We start from the raw sequence: 15,307 nt of genomic DNA, 5'->3' as shown, positions 1-15,307 counted from the left end.
GCTTGTATGTTCTGAATGGGGTATTTCAGGGTGGGTAAAAGCTTTTCAAGAAATCAGAGATCAGTATTATTTACAAACTTGGTAAGGAGAATTAATATGAATTTACAGAAATGTGCCAATGAAAAGATTCTGAGCTATTCAGATGGCAGTTCTCAGAATTTTTCTGTTATCATTTCTGTGATTAAAAGATATGTTTATATGTGTGTGAGTTCACATATATTCTCTACATATGCATGTTCTCAACCCCAGAAAATTCAGTATTCTAACTCTAAAATATTCTAACTTCTAAGATATAAACTGTATACTATAAAAATGTAACCTTTTAAAAAAGTTTAAGTTTAGAAAAGGGGATTTTATATAGCTGTGGGATTCATAGACTATTTCTACATTCTGATTTTCATTGAAGTTAACAAGAAAGAAAACCAACAACATTAATCTGCATTATTTCCTGTTTCTAGACCCAAAGCAGGAATTTTGGAAATCATCCGCTGCTCAGTCTTCTTAGGAGTATACAAACTTGGCTACTTAAGAAATCAACTTTCTTTGTTGGACTACGCCTATGAAGTAAGACATTTATTTTGAAATGTTTAAGCTAATGACCTTATAAATGTTTCCTATCATAAAGAAATAAGAACATTACAAATATGCATTTGGCTTATTTATTTTCATGACATAATTTGAAGAGAATATTGATTTTTTTCTTCTCTTTTTTTTTTTTTTGTTTATGTTTTATCTTTTGCAAAATTGTTTTCTTTGTTATAACCAATTTATATTGAAAGAAGTCAGAAAGCCATCCGTTTACCAGTCAATGCAAAAATACTATATTAATGGCCACATATTTTGACTAGAATACCAGAAGTTCTTTCCTGAATTTGGACTGGGTAATTCCTATTTCACTAAAACAAATCTAAGAACTTAAATATTTTGTTCTGTATTTATACTGTACATCAGGAACAGACTTCTAGGAATTGAAACGATAGGAGACTGAATTAAACAGGTATTTAATCTGCTTAATTATAGTTGTTTTTGTGTTCATAGGGCATGTTTTTATTGTGTTTGTGACTGTTACTTTTTAATCTACATTCTTTTTTAATCAAGGTTGGTTAAAACACTAATGTGATCAGATTTTGATGACACTAAGTTACAGATTTTGATGTGTATAACGTTCCCAAGCTACCTTGTGTTGGTCATCAGGAAAGTTGGTTATCAGCAACATTGTGTACTTCTGAAAACTAGAAGAACTGTTATCAGATATTTTTTGGCTTAAACAGTGAAAAAAAGAAATTAAATAATAATAATTGAAACTCAGACCTGTTACTGATTACATTCAGAATGATTTTTGTGACTTGAAACAGCTGCAAAGTATATAGCAACCGATAACTTTTCTAATAGTTAATTTTTGGTAGTGGTGCTGATTCTTCTGCTTTCCCCTCAGATCAGGCAAAAACAAGAACATAAAAATATATTATACTACTGTGGCTCTTTTTCATTGGTACAGGAAAAAATAATTATTGGACAATATTTAATGCAAAATAATTTTTTACGTTGATGGATACCTGATAATCTACTACAATAGATAGTCTAGAAGCAAATAATTTTATTACTTGGCAATTAATTCTACAACCTGTGAGCAATAGGTCTCAGACTTCAGGTACTCAGGTTTTCTAACTAAATTTGAGCAGTTATGTGTTAAAATATACCCTCTAAATTTCCCCCAACTCTTGCCTAAAGTGCGTACATGTGAAAGGTTAAAGGAGTAGGAATAAAATTTTCATCTGGTGCTTCTATATTGTTTCTCATTCTGTCATGGGGAAAAAAAAAAAAAAAGTTTCCTATTCTGTTCCATATTTGCATCTGTTGTTAAAATACTAAACTCTTTGCCCATTCTCTACTGCATTTTCCTCTGCTTTCTTGTGTAGTTTTTCTTCTTCTTTCCTTTTTTCCTTAATGTTATACTTCTCAGTGACTCTTTCCTAGTTCCTTCTTTGATATTGAGTTGTTTCTCATAAAAAACAGACTAGTAGGAGAAGCTTGCTCATATTATTTTCTTCGAAAAAAATTAAATGGATGTCCACCAAATTGTTTGCTATCAACAAGACCAAATCAAGTAATAGTTGTGAAGAATTTCAATATGTGAGTGCAATAGACTTGCACTTTGTCATAAATTATCAAGCTTGTGATATTAACAGCTTTGTGATATTAATAGCTTTGTGATGTTTGTGAGTACCGCATCTTGATATGCATGTTTTACCATCGCAGGCTTTGCTTGTGCACTGTCAATGCATTAAACAATTTCTAGATTAATGGTAGGAATGTTTGTTATGGAGACTGTGGTATTTTTGTAATGGAATTTACAAGAAAACATTCTGACTAAAAGGAAATTGCCAGAAATTTTACAATTAATGTTGAAAAGCCTCTTCAGATTATTAATGTTTTTAATAATGATCAATGAGATCATTTTGAATCAGAAGACACTAATAAGCATAATAAATAAATTGTTTTCACAGAAATTAGAACTAAAATTTGTCCTAAAAATTTCCTTTTGTTCAACGTTCCTAAGATCTATCCTTTCTAAGTTAGGAGATATTTATTATTATTACTATATATTATATATTATTAGGAAAATAATTTTGCCATACTTTACATTAAATCATTAGTGAAAATTGTGATTTCTCTCTTCTTGTACCTATGGTTCATATACTTGCATTCCTCATTAATGTTTTATAACCAGTAAATAAGACTTCAAAAATAATTACCCACGCAGTATTATTTGTAGGACGCTCTAACTAGTAAAAATAAGTGATCAAACTTCAAATGATTGCCTAATGTGGAATTTGCAGTTTTGTCATTAGCTCTTAGACTGATCTAAATGGCGAGTTTCACCAACTCTAAATAATTAAATTAACAGCTCAGTCCTGACTGCTCCTTTCTCTACTCCTGGATCCCTGTTGCTTTCTGTCATTTTAGTGAGTTTGAGTAGCTCATAAGCACATCTGATATTCATCAGAACTACTGAAATTTTCACCTGTTGAAAAACGGAGAAGAAAGTAAAGAAATAAGAGAAAACAAGAAGAGTAGGGGAAAGAAGAAAGAAGCCTTTTGCAGTTATGCTAGCACAGGTGGCTATGAAAATAGCAGCCAATGAATGCAATGCCATCAGGAGAACCAGCCCTGCCCCCTTTCTCCAGTACCTTAACCTCTCAACCTAGCTAATTCAGTCACCTGATTGCTCTGAATGATGCAGCCAAAGATTTATCTTTGTGTAAATTAGGTGATTTAACATCCTCTGGAATAAGAAAGTTCCCTAATACAGAGGTCCACAGAAGTAAAATGCAGCTAGAGGCGGGTAAGAAAGAACTGCTTATTTTGGTAAAGATACAGTCTTTGTATAATTGTTTATTGTATCCACACTCCAATAGCCACAGAATTGCATCTGTCCATGCTTTGAAATTCTGTATTAAGTAATGTGGTTACCAGTCTTGGCTCGGTTGTATTTGAAGTCCTTCCAAGACATATTTTTGAGAGATGTCTCCTGGTGTTTTTTCCTTTTCCAAAGAAGACAATAACTCCAAGTTATCAGAGTTAGAAAAATAATCTTTTTTTTCTTGTGGGACGTGAAACTCTACACATTTCTCAGCGTGCGTTTTCTGTTCCTTGTGCTGTGTATGTTTCATATGCTTGGGCAAAAGATGTAGGCTTTGTTGTTGCTTTGTTTTTTGGTTGATTGGCTTTTAGAAAAAAAGGCATAGAAGTTTGAAGAACTTTTTCGATTGTATGAGAATTCTTTCTGGGATGGAATTCCGTGAACACTTGATGATAGAGATATTATGTTTGACTGGATATAGACAATAAGCTGAGAAGTCAATGCATGTCTGCTCAAGGGTCTCTGCTGCCATATCCTGTGCTAGTGAGTTTTCTGTAGGCTGACTATTTCATGTCTGTGTAATGTGATGATCGTGTGTATTAATATTGCCAAATCTTTTTCTGTCAGACTGAGTCTGGAGTCTCCTAACCACCTGGAGGTAGCAGAAAACATAACTTGTACATTCAGTTATGTGACATTTCAACAGTCACAATATGTAAAAATAAATATGTGATGATGGTACACCTCTTCAAAGAATTTCCATCTATCTTCTCTGGTTTGGCATCAGTCAGCATATTCCATGAGCTGAATTTGGTGAAGCACTGGCTGTTATTTGACAGTAGTAGTAATGAGGAGCAAGAAGAAATGAGAGCCATTGACATGTTGTTGGATCTCTTGTCTGAAATGTATTCCATAACTTCCATATTCCTAACTTCCATAGCGGCTGTAGCTCACTACTGTGACTCATAAGCTAAGGAAATGGGAGTGAAGAAAGCTGGAATGAGAAATGTAAATGTCTATTTTGTTGTGCCTGTTTATCTTTTGCTTTCTTTTTTTCTTTTTTCTTTTTATCTGAGAATAGGTCGTACACCCAGACTATTTCTGCACACTTTTGCTGCATGGCTACCAAACCAACAGCAGTCATGTATTTACTTGCGGGTAGGAAGGATTAAGATCTAGGACAACTTTCACTGAAGAAAAGAAAGAAAAAGAGAGGATGTACACCTGTGTGAAATCTTAAATGAAGTACTTCTTTTCTGTTTTGTATGGGCGTGTGTTGCATTAGAAAAATAACCAACAGTGGAAGATACATAGTCTTATGCAGCAGGTTATAATTCATCCCTTAACTAATGAAGGCAGAAATGAGCTTCTTTGTGGTCAAATTATTTATTTATTCCACCAGAGTACATAAACTCTGCAGATGCAGCTGTTCCAAATGTTTTTAGAGACAGTGTTCTGTACCAAATGAACTGGTTCTCTGGTCTTTGATGCAATTCTTGTATTTCTTACGAGCGTGTCAGCTAATTTGTCTGGATGAAATATATAATATCTCTTTATTAAAGAACTGATTTGCACTGTACTCTGCATTCCACAGCAGTCCCTCTTAACGTGATATATCGCCACACTACTTACTTCTCTTTTCATTATACAAAGGCTTGCTGTTGCCTCACTTGTTTCTTAGTGTAATTTCCCAGTGTCAGTATCCTGACTTATGAGTACTGACTTAAAACAAACATTTACTCATAAGAACTTATTTCCACATTGATAGTTTTCTGCTCTGCAGCATTTTTTCCTTGGTCCCTCATTATGATCATGTGTGCCACATTTCAAAGTGCAGCATATCCTATATTTGGTTTCCATTAAGGTGAAAGCTCCATGCTCTATGCTATGATTTACAACCTCAGCATTTAGGCAGTCTCTGTGCCCTAACTAGATTGGATGGTATATCTGAAATGTATTTTCAAAGTAATGGAAGGAAACTACTACCTCATGATAAAAAGCCTTGTCAACACACATGGAATTAAATAAACACGAGTTGTAATCTGTATTTTCTATGTTAGCCTCATTGAGAAAATTCTGCAATACCATGCAGTTGACTGGACTTTTAATATTCCTGACAACTACTCTAGGGGGAATAATGTCCCTTAGAAAAAGTCACAGTAAAATCTGGCAGTAGATTAAGTTCGTTTCCACTTAGGTGTGACAGCGGTCGTTACTGATTTTAGACTTAGCCAGTTTGAGAGTCGGCTTCACCACCATCAACTACAGACTATGATGTATAGTTCCAGATGCTCTGGCCAATTGACCGTAAAATTGCTCCGCATTTCTGGCAGAGCAGCTGAGCTGGAGCTTTTAAAATCTCCACTCCCCGAGCTCAACACCCTACCCCCTCTGCTTGAAAGCTGCTCATTATTCTTCTTCTGCCGCTGATCTTAGCAAAAGAAAAACTTCTGGAATCAATTAGAAGTGTCTGCACTTGATGAGATTTGCACGTGAGTTCGGAATTGCGAGGCTTTGATAGTGTCAGCCAACAGCTGCAGTTTCAGGTGGTAAAATCGGGGAAGGAATTTTCCAGGGTTTATTTACAATCATAAAATAAAACAAAAATCAGGACAAGTTGGAAACTATCTAATGTGTCATTAAAATGAAGCCTCGATTGGGTTATATATTTATTTTGTCTGAAAAAAAGGTAAACTGGTGTTTTATTATCAGGATCTTCTCAATTACCTTGCAATTATTACTCAATGTAGACTGGTTGTAATAAAATGCAAGCTATGGGCTGCATGCTGTAGTTTTAACTATGAAAGAGGCATCTGCTATTACTTTTGTCACTTTAATTGCTCAACAAGACAAGGAGGTAGTCATACTTAATGGAAATCAGAAGTGTGTAGTCAAAGATGAAGCAAAGGTGGTATTTGGAACATAGAAAATACGTATTCACATATACTGTCTGGCAATTTTGCATTTCACTTTCAGCTTCTGCTGAAAAGGTGAATAAAAAAATAGCATTCATATTGAAATTTCTAATGCCTTCTGACCCATCTGAGCAGTTAGGGATTGGCTTGTATCTGTATGCATTTTAAAGATAACAGTCATGCCAAATGAGATTATTAATGTTCAGTTATGCATCTGAGTGTCTTTATAAAGATCAAATTGTGCCATTTCACACACATTGTTACTAATTCACATTGCAGACTGGTTTTGTTCATAAGTCAAAGCATAATTTTTCTAAAAGCCAGGAATGCTACAAACCTCATCAAACTGCATTTTTTTCTACGTCATAACACATGGGTAATAATAGAAATCTTCTCCATACCAATGAATTGCTTCACTCATATAAATCCCTGGTGACAGCTGAGATACTCCACACGGGTGGATGTGTTTATCTGTGCAATTTCAACTCCAGTAGTAAAGTATTAGCTGGCAATTTTATTTTTTAATGAACAGAAGCATTGATTTGTTTCATACCTACATTTATCCTATGGAGATAGCACTATTAAGGAAAACTATTTTGTCATTTTTACCTTCTCTTACTTCAAAGAGAAATAAATAATAATAAATAAACTAAGAAGGAGCTTCTAATGAAGGAACTCTTGGATGATGCCTTGTTTGTAGAAGTAGTCATCTGTATTTGCACAGAGGTATCTCTGCACCGCTATTGAATCAGTGCTGTCATAATCTCCAGTGAAAGACAGGCTTAGGGCTGGCCCTTTGTGGCTTGGATTCTGTAGAGGAAACATGAATGCAGTCAAAGAAGGTTTATGTTTTTTGACAGAGCCAGTGCTTACTAATCAGTTTATGCTTTCCTGTATGTTTGATGTTCAACAATGATTTAAGGTATAGCATAATGTAAAGCAACAAAGGGAAGGGTAAGATGATTGAGAATGAGAGATGCTGGCTTACTTGCTGAGATTTTCTCCTGTGCATGTAGTGGGGGAGAGGCAGAAGATAACTCCTGAATGCATGCATCAAATGATGTCCTTGTGCCATGCACACCACCCCAGAACAAGGAGCCTGCCAGCCTTACTATGTATGGCTGTCATGCACGTGGGCTCTGTAGTTTGGCTGTCATTAACTTATCCCACTTGAGTGGGATATCCCTGCATGAGTGTGTTTAGTAGGACTACCTGGTATGGCAAATTAGTAGACTTTGTGCTGAAATCAGATAGTTGGACACCAAAACTTTTGCAACTGGCAGATGAGAATCGTCGCAGTAATAAACAGAGGAAAGCTGTACCTATATTGCAAAGTCCACGAAGGCAGATGTCTTAGTTTGGATATTATCCTCCACATGATGTGCAGAGGGATTGATTTAGGTTTTAGGAGATGACAGCTTTAATTAAGTCAGCTATTTCTGATGTGGAATAAATCTGGGTTTGGCAGATACAATGTGACCACAAAGAACCAGCCTAGCGTTTAAAGCATTTAGGGCATTTTAGTCTCCCAAGACTTAAATAGAAAAAAAACTAACTGTAGAAAGAACATGTGGACCATGGTTACCCAATTATATGTCTTATGATGGAGACGAAGGTACAAGATTATTCTTCCTGTAAGCATCCCATTCCACTTTGTAGATGTAACCATAATATGGTAGCTTTAAATATTTAACATTTTAGGAATATGATGTCTGTGAGACTCTCAGATCCAGATTGTAACATATTGAACAGAAGAGACAAATGAATGCCTATACTTAGAAAAGAAAAAATTAAAGCATTGTATAGTATGTTTTATCAAAATTAATGATTAGACTGTTGTTGTTTTACACAGCCTATATGCTTTTTTTCAGTAGCTTTTAATGAAGAAAGGAGAAATGCAGTACAAATTGCATATATTTTTTTCTACTACAACTCCTGAAATTGAAAACTGGTTCATGGCATTTTGGCATGAACAACTTGCATTCTAAATTCTAACCAGCCATTGCTTGTTATATGAAGGGAACAATAGACAATAGGATAAAATCAAGCTGTTATCTTTGCTCTGATTTATTTTTCTATTAGTGACTTGGTTTTCTTTGCATGCATTCTGTTTTCTGTGATGTTTATAGAATCAGGGGATATAGAGAAAGCAACAATGCTATACTTATTTTTATATTTGAGTATTACGCAAGGCAAAGAGAGTGTTTTAAAATTTCCTTTTCCTGCCAATGCCAAATAAAAATTGCCTGATGAAAGAGGATTAGCAAATGCTCTGTTTAACAACTGATTCCCAAATGTAGAACACACAAAACACTTTGTATGTTTAAAAGCTAGAAATAGGTATTATGGGAAAAAAGTACATATAAAGCTCTAGTTGTCAGTTGAAACTAAGGGAAAACAATGCAGAAATCCCCACATAGAGTCTGGGAATCATCACGTCTGTCTTGACAGAATTGGTTTGGTTTATCCTCATGTGGAGCCCATGAAATGCCCAGAATAAATTGTTTAATTTGCTGATTGGAAGCTAATACACAGCTGAAAAAGCCTGTATTTGGTTTCAATATTTTAGGCTCTTATGAAGAAAGTTTCTGTATTTTGTCCATATCTATTACCTGATTTCATTGCACATTTGTATATGACTATAAATCTAGATATATTTATTTCTCTTCTTGTTGGCTTCATGTAAGTTGGCTTTAAAAAAAAAAAAAAAAGGTGAAATATTAAGTAAAAGCAAAAAGCAGAATGTTAAGAAACAGAATCTGACAGTTAACTGCGTTTGTTATATATCTCTATATCTCTCTCCATTTTTCCTTCATCAGCAACTCTAAGCTGATTAGTCTTAAAATCACACATATCAAGAAATGAACCATTTGACTAAATTGTCCTACTATACTTCTAAGAGTAGAGAGAGAATAGTGTTTCATCTGAGTGGCTACATGGGGACCTAAGACTTTCATTGGTGAGATGGGATACTTAAAAAATAAGGAAACCCCATTAATTTTTAACACAGTTGTAGCGTTGGTACAGTGTTAGAGCTTAGGATCCAGATGAGCTTTTTCATACCCTGATTATTTCTATTTTTATACTTTATTTACTGATAGCTTGCTTGAAATAAATAACTAGTTCTAGAATAAGAAAATCTCGGGAGAGGCTCCAGTATCTTAGAAAACCTTCCAGAACTTGAAGGAGAGTTGATTTGATCTATGCAAGCCAAACAAAAAAAAAAACAAATGTATTTCACATGTGTATGAAGTGCATAGTTGTCAATGAATTCTATCAAATGACAATAAACAATTGAATAACAGTATGTTATACTTCTATATAGTTATATTTCCCATTACAGTGTTATTCTGGTTAAGAATATTGGATAGCATTAAATTATACATTATTCTAACTTTCTTTTCAAGTATCTTACTGTACTATTCATTACTTACTAAGAACTTACTAATTTCTGCCAAGTACTTATAGAAAATTATCTATTTGGCAGGATATTCCATCTAAAGTTTCCCCAGTCAACTACTTCTGCTGTTTTATTATGATCTTTGGTGTGGACAAAATTGTGTGGCCTTCATTATTTTATTTTGCTTTTGTAATGCTATTAAGCTATATACTGAGCACATTGCAACTGTAAAATCTGCATTTGGTCATATATCCCTGTAATTTCAGAGAACCTGCAATCAATTTGGTAGTGGAGATTCTGGTTTTCTGAATGTTCAGGTGTGGACAGAGGCTTAGTTTCTAGGTTAGACAGTCTTCAGTCTTTAGAATGCAAATAGTTCCTGAAAAATTGTAGAAAGGGAGCTGTGTTGTTAGATTAGTTGTAAAGAATTGAAGCTATGCTTAATACTTTGCAAAACAAATAAAGGTAGATCTCCTGAATGTCCAGTTTTTTGAAGGAAATCTGCTAAAACAGGACATAGTTATGCCTTCAGGCCAATGTTAACTTGTCTTTGAAGGGAGACTTCGAAATTGGCGGCCATGAAGTTACATTTTATTAGTATACATTATTCTTGCTGGAAAAAAGGTGCACATAATCACATATTAGTGAGGTTGAAAGTGGAATAGAAGAAAACGAAAGATGTAAGACCTGATGAATCATCTTCAGCCCATTCAGTACATAGCTTGTTGTGTCCAAGGTACTGGTAACACAATAAGTTTCTCCTGTGATCTCACCCCTGCTGTGTTATAACAGTGAAACTTTAGAGGGCTTTACAAGATTGAGAGAGCTTCATGTCCATTGCTTATATTATATCCATCCAGTCCCACTACACTGATTTCTTACATATTTATTCATATTTTAGCATATAGATTATTTCTGCGTAGACTACAGGACAAGATAGAAAAGCAATGGTTGGATACAGCATAGCCACGAGCTTATCGGATTTCCTGTTGTTCATGAGTTCCTGAATCACTAATTTAAGACTAAATGTATTTTGGGGATATTGTTTTGTCCCCAATACAGATGAAATGTTGCTCTTATTCATATTCATTAGCGTAAGTTTTCTCCCTTAACATTTTTTGAAATAGTTAAAACCACAGGTTCAACTAACGCTGTACTTATGCCAGGTTAAGAATGCTGTATGACTTTTCTTCACCATCATTTCCCTATTATGGTTAATGCAGTCCATCCTACTGAAACCAAAAAGCTATTGCCAGTACACCTCTTAAATTATTCTCAAGCTGCCAGCTGTGCCATTTGGCTTTGATCCTTTCTTTCATGGTAATTGTCATGCTGAAATGTAAAACTAAAATATGTTCTGCACCCAAATGTCACCTTTCTTTTTTGTATTTTTAAAAGTTATTAATCTTCAAGAGATTTCTGTGGATTTTACCTGGTATTAATAGTCTTTTCTATGTGCTATTGCTGCCATCAAGTGTGATTATATAATTATGCATGTGTAACTGTTCATGTACTGTGCTTTTTAAGGAATGCCAGCTCTCTGGAGCTCATTTTCATCCAGCACTTTCATACCACTTAGCTTAAAAATAATGCTTAGCATTGCATGAAATACATGAAACACCTAGTCATTTTATTTTAATGGGGAAAAAAAAATTGAAAAATTCTAGTTGTATGTGCACTTTGAAGTATGCTGAGTGGAAGGTTAGATTGCTTTGGTATTAGATGAAATTCAGTAGTTCATTGGCTTGCTTTCCTTCTTTGTTTTGCCTTTACTGTTAAGATAATTGAAAAAATTTGTAGCATCAATGAAAAATAAATTCCCCTTTAATGTGAACAATGATATTCACATGGTAAGAAAAGCAAATTTAAAATAATCTTCTTGCTGATCACTTTTTTAAAACGCTTTCCAAATATTTCTTGTTCACAGATTCAAAATATTTAAAGGGAAAAGCACTTTTCCCCTGTTTATTTGTTGGTATAAGGATATTATTCTTTGGGTGTTTTTGGCATTTGCTCAGGAGGACCTGAATCTTCTTGCTACACCTTTACTCCACAATTGCAACTCATTATTTTAATGCACTAATGAGAGACTTGACTGTAAGCAGCAAAATACTTCTTCAGCACTGCCAGTGTTCAATAAAAGGACTAAAGGATCTCAGGCACTCACTTTTTTGGAAGCATTCTTTGTGAATATTAGTAACATATAAACATGTTAGTAAACAGATTTGCATTACTGGAGATGTGAGAAGACAAGGTCTTCAATAAGAATCCAGTCATAAGACTGTTTATGTCAGGTATGTTGTTTAGAAAGAATCTGCACATCTGGATGTAGTGATCTCAAGAGGGATGGAAATCAAACAGTAAGAGATGGCAGACAAACAGTGATGATGATATCTGGCTCACAGAGAAAGAAGGCAAAATATTGTTTCTCTTTCCAACTAGAAATAATTGAATTTTATTTACCTTAGGCCTACAGTGAGGCACAGAAAAATATCAGAAAGGTTGCAGTGTGGTTGGTGGGGTGTGAAAGAGAAGTCTTGGAAAAGAGAATGGAATCTGCATAAGTTTGTGCTAGGGGTAGTGTTACCTGGAAGAGTACAAACGTAGGGACAGAGCTTGCACAACAAAACCATGGTGTATCTAAGCCATAAATAATGACAGAGAAACTTTAAGCAAAATGATATATATAAATAATGACTGCAAAACTGAACATAATGGTGTAAAATAGACTTTATTCTAGATATAAACAATAGTTTTTTTGGAAAAAAAATATGTATACAAAATATTTTTATGTAAAGAAAACCATCCAAATGTACAACAGATTTATCCTTGATATGTTCACTGTAATGTAACGTATTTATTTAGTTTTTTAATAGTACATGAAAATGAAATTCCTTGGTAACTGGGTCCCTGCATGCTGCGATAGATTGCTCTAACACTGTGCAAACAGGCCTTGCTATTGTTAAAGAGAACTGACTGAGGATGTGTCAGTGACATAGTTATTCTTTAGCCAGCGCTGTATCTGAAAAAGCAGAACAAATTGATGAAGTGGTGAGAATGCTGTAAACAATGTTGATGACAAATTAGTTACCAGAAGATTTAGAAATCAGAGTGCTAAAAAAAAATTAAACCTTTGCCATTATCTTTCCTGACTGGTATATGCAAGAAAACATAGACACTACCAACTATATAGAAAAGAAACATATAAAATATATAGTCTGGGCTAAACTTCATTTATTAGCTTTCTACATGTGCACTTAGGTACATAGGTATGTATGTACACAGGGTGAAAAAAATAAATAGTACAGTGTCTGTGTGTAAGAATGCATTAACAATACAGAGATTTCAGGAAAGAGCGTAAAATAACTGAGTTGCTAGCGAGATGTAAAGAAACTGGGAGAATTTCTGAGGTGAGGAAGGAGAGGAAAAATTGATGAACCTGTGTGGAAAACATCTGATTAAAGGAAGAAAAAGCAACTTGATTTATCATGAAAATGATATGGAAAAATATATTGTTAAATGATATTGCTGTGGCATATATATTTCAGAATCAAACATTAATATTTATTCACAGGATTGTTCTCTTTGAAGTACTAACAGGTGATAATAGTGGTCAAGTGAAGTGAAAATTAAATTAACTTCTTGAGGAGTTTTATAACAGTAATTGTGAAAAGCTAAAGAGCGTTCTGAAGGAAGCTGATCTGAATTGGAGATTATGCATACATATATATATATATTTTTAACTAGTGAGAATAAAAGTGTATATGCAAACATCTACAGAGAAACTAAATTGTACAAATGCCCTTCTAAAGTGTTCTTATTTTTTTTAGTGACTACCACCCAGTGCATAATTTGATGATATTTTCAAGCATTAATACCCGAATGAATGGTCCTGAAGTTTCACTGTGGAGAAAAGTTGAGAGATATTTAATTAATGCAAAAAATACTGTATCTGTGCTTTCAGAAGTATAAGACATTATACATTGACTTGAATTTCAGTGGATTATAGAACCATTAGCTTCATGATTAGAAGCTTCATGAAAAGAAGTGCAGCCGGAAGACTTTCAGATAATGGTTATAACATTTATCATGAAGTTTTGCATGTGTTATTATTGTTTTAAAATAGCCATAATACTGACTTTCTGTGTTAGAGAAAAACATAACTTGGAAATGTTTGCATCTGACAGTGATCTATTTTAAGTAAAAGAAGAATATTGTTTAGTAGCTAGTGAGAAGTGTGAATATTGTGATTGGCTACTGCACCAAAACTTGCAGACAGGTAATATGTGGAGAGCAAATGAATTGCTACTGTGTAAGCTTAAAACTGTAGATGCAAAAACTAAAATAATATTTACCTATATATGGTATAATGAATCTTTATTGGCAATTGGTATTCACAGGCTACTTGAAAGGTGGTATTGGCCAGACACAAGTTATTTGGCAGAGATCTTGCCTAGCATATATTTGCAGAGCCTGTCTGCATAAGGACGCTGGCAAGTTTACCTGATTTCTATTCCAGGTGACAAATTTCTGTCCAAGCATATGAGTGATCAAATATTTTCCACTGGAATCTGGGCACTGTAAAATTTTCTGAAGCTGAGTAGAAAAATTGCAGGATTTGCTTAAACTATAATAGCCTCTGCATACCAGTGTGATGGCAAAATATTTCCATTTGGATAGTATCAGGGTGAACTGTGCTGTATTGAATTAAGCATTTTTCTGGAAGACTGATGATATTTTGTTGCCACTTGTCACTGGCATCCTTTCTTAGCCTAGAAGTTGTGATCACCGTACCCTTCAATTAATATCAGTGAAAATTAAGCAACGGTGATGGAAAGCACTGCTGTACTAACGTTTTTCTACCAAAGCAAAGAACAGTCCAATCCAGACGAAAGCTATACCATAACCATGTTAGCTTATTTTTTTCCTATGCTAAGCCAATTAAGAAATAGAACAGTTTCCATTAGTTTATTTGTCTTTCCTGGAGCAATTACAATTGCTAAACTTTCCTAAACTGTACAAATGTGGTGTCTCCCCTCATGACAGGTTGTTTAAATTTATAACTTAAGCTTGCATTTCCATCTCCAGTAAAAGCCAAACAGACATTTAATTATGGTGCGTGACGTTTCTGATTAAAATGGAGCCAAGAGAGCCTGTCAGACAGCCCTCATTGTTCATGAATTTTGAACAAATTGGAGATCAGTGGATTTATAGCCAGGTTTTTCTCTACTATTGTTTAAAATAGCACACATGGAAAACACGCCATGGGTGTGTTGTAATTCAGTTTTAATGATGTAACACTTGGTTTCAGTCAGTTGTTGGAGGATTGCAGTAACACTGGTTTAGTGCTTCAGACATTGCATGTTCCTTAGCAATTATAGTCCAGCTTTCAATAATGGCTTTTGGCGGGATATCCACAAGTGAAGTCATAGCAATTTTGAAAAAGAGCTAATAAAAATACACCTGCCTTGTAGTGGAAAACGAGACTTTAATATCTTTCTTTGAAGTTGAATGAAGCCCACAGCATTAACAAACAGATACCAGTATTATGATGCAGTAATCCATTCCCTCAGGGGAAGTCAGGGATTGAAATATGAAAGGCTGCTATTTTTTAGTCACATATTATTT

General features: G+C 34.4%; 1 protein-coding gene across 5 annotated transcripts in view; it reads left to right on the top strand.

The window, feature by feature from the left end:
- The window catches only part of AGMO (alkylglycerol monooxygenase), a 183,791-nt gene that overhangs the window by 102,617 nt on the left and 65,867 nt on the right, over positions 1–15,307 (top strand). For all 5 annotated transcript variants that reach the window (XM_048951394.1, XM_048951397.1, XM_048951393.1 and 2 more), the window contains exon 12: positions 459–564. In XM_048951394.1, coding sequence (XP_048807351.1) covers positions 459–564 — 106 coding nt within the window. The remainder of the gene's footprint in view (positions 1–458; positions 565–15,307) is intronic.

This window comes from Lagopus muta, chromosome 7 (genome assembly GCF_023343835.1).
Source record: "Lagopus muta isolate bLagMut1 chromosome 7, bLagMut1 primary, whole genome shotgun sequence".
Taxonomy (NCBI): Eukaryota; Metazoa; Chordata; class Aves; order Galliformes; family Phasianidae; genus Lagopus; species Lagopus muta.
The sequence above is the reverse complement of the archived record's forward strand: the minus strand, read 5'-3'. Positions and strand labels throughout refer to the sequence as shown.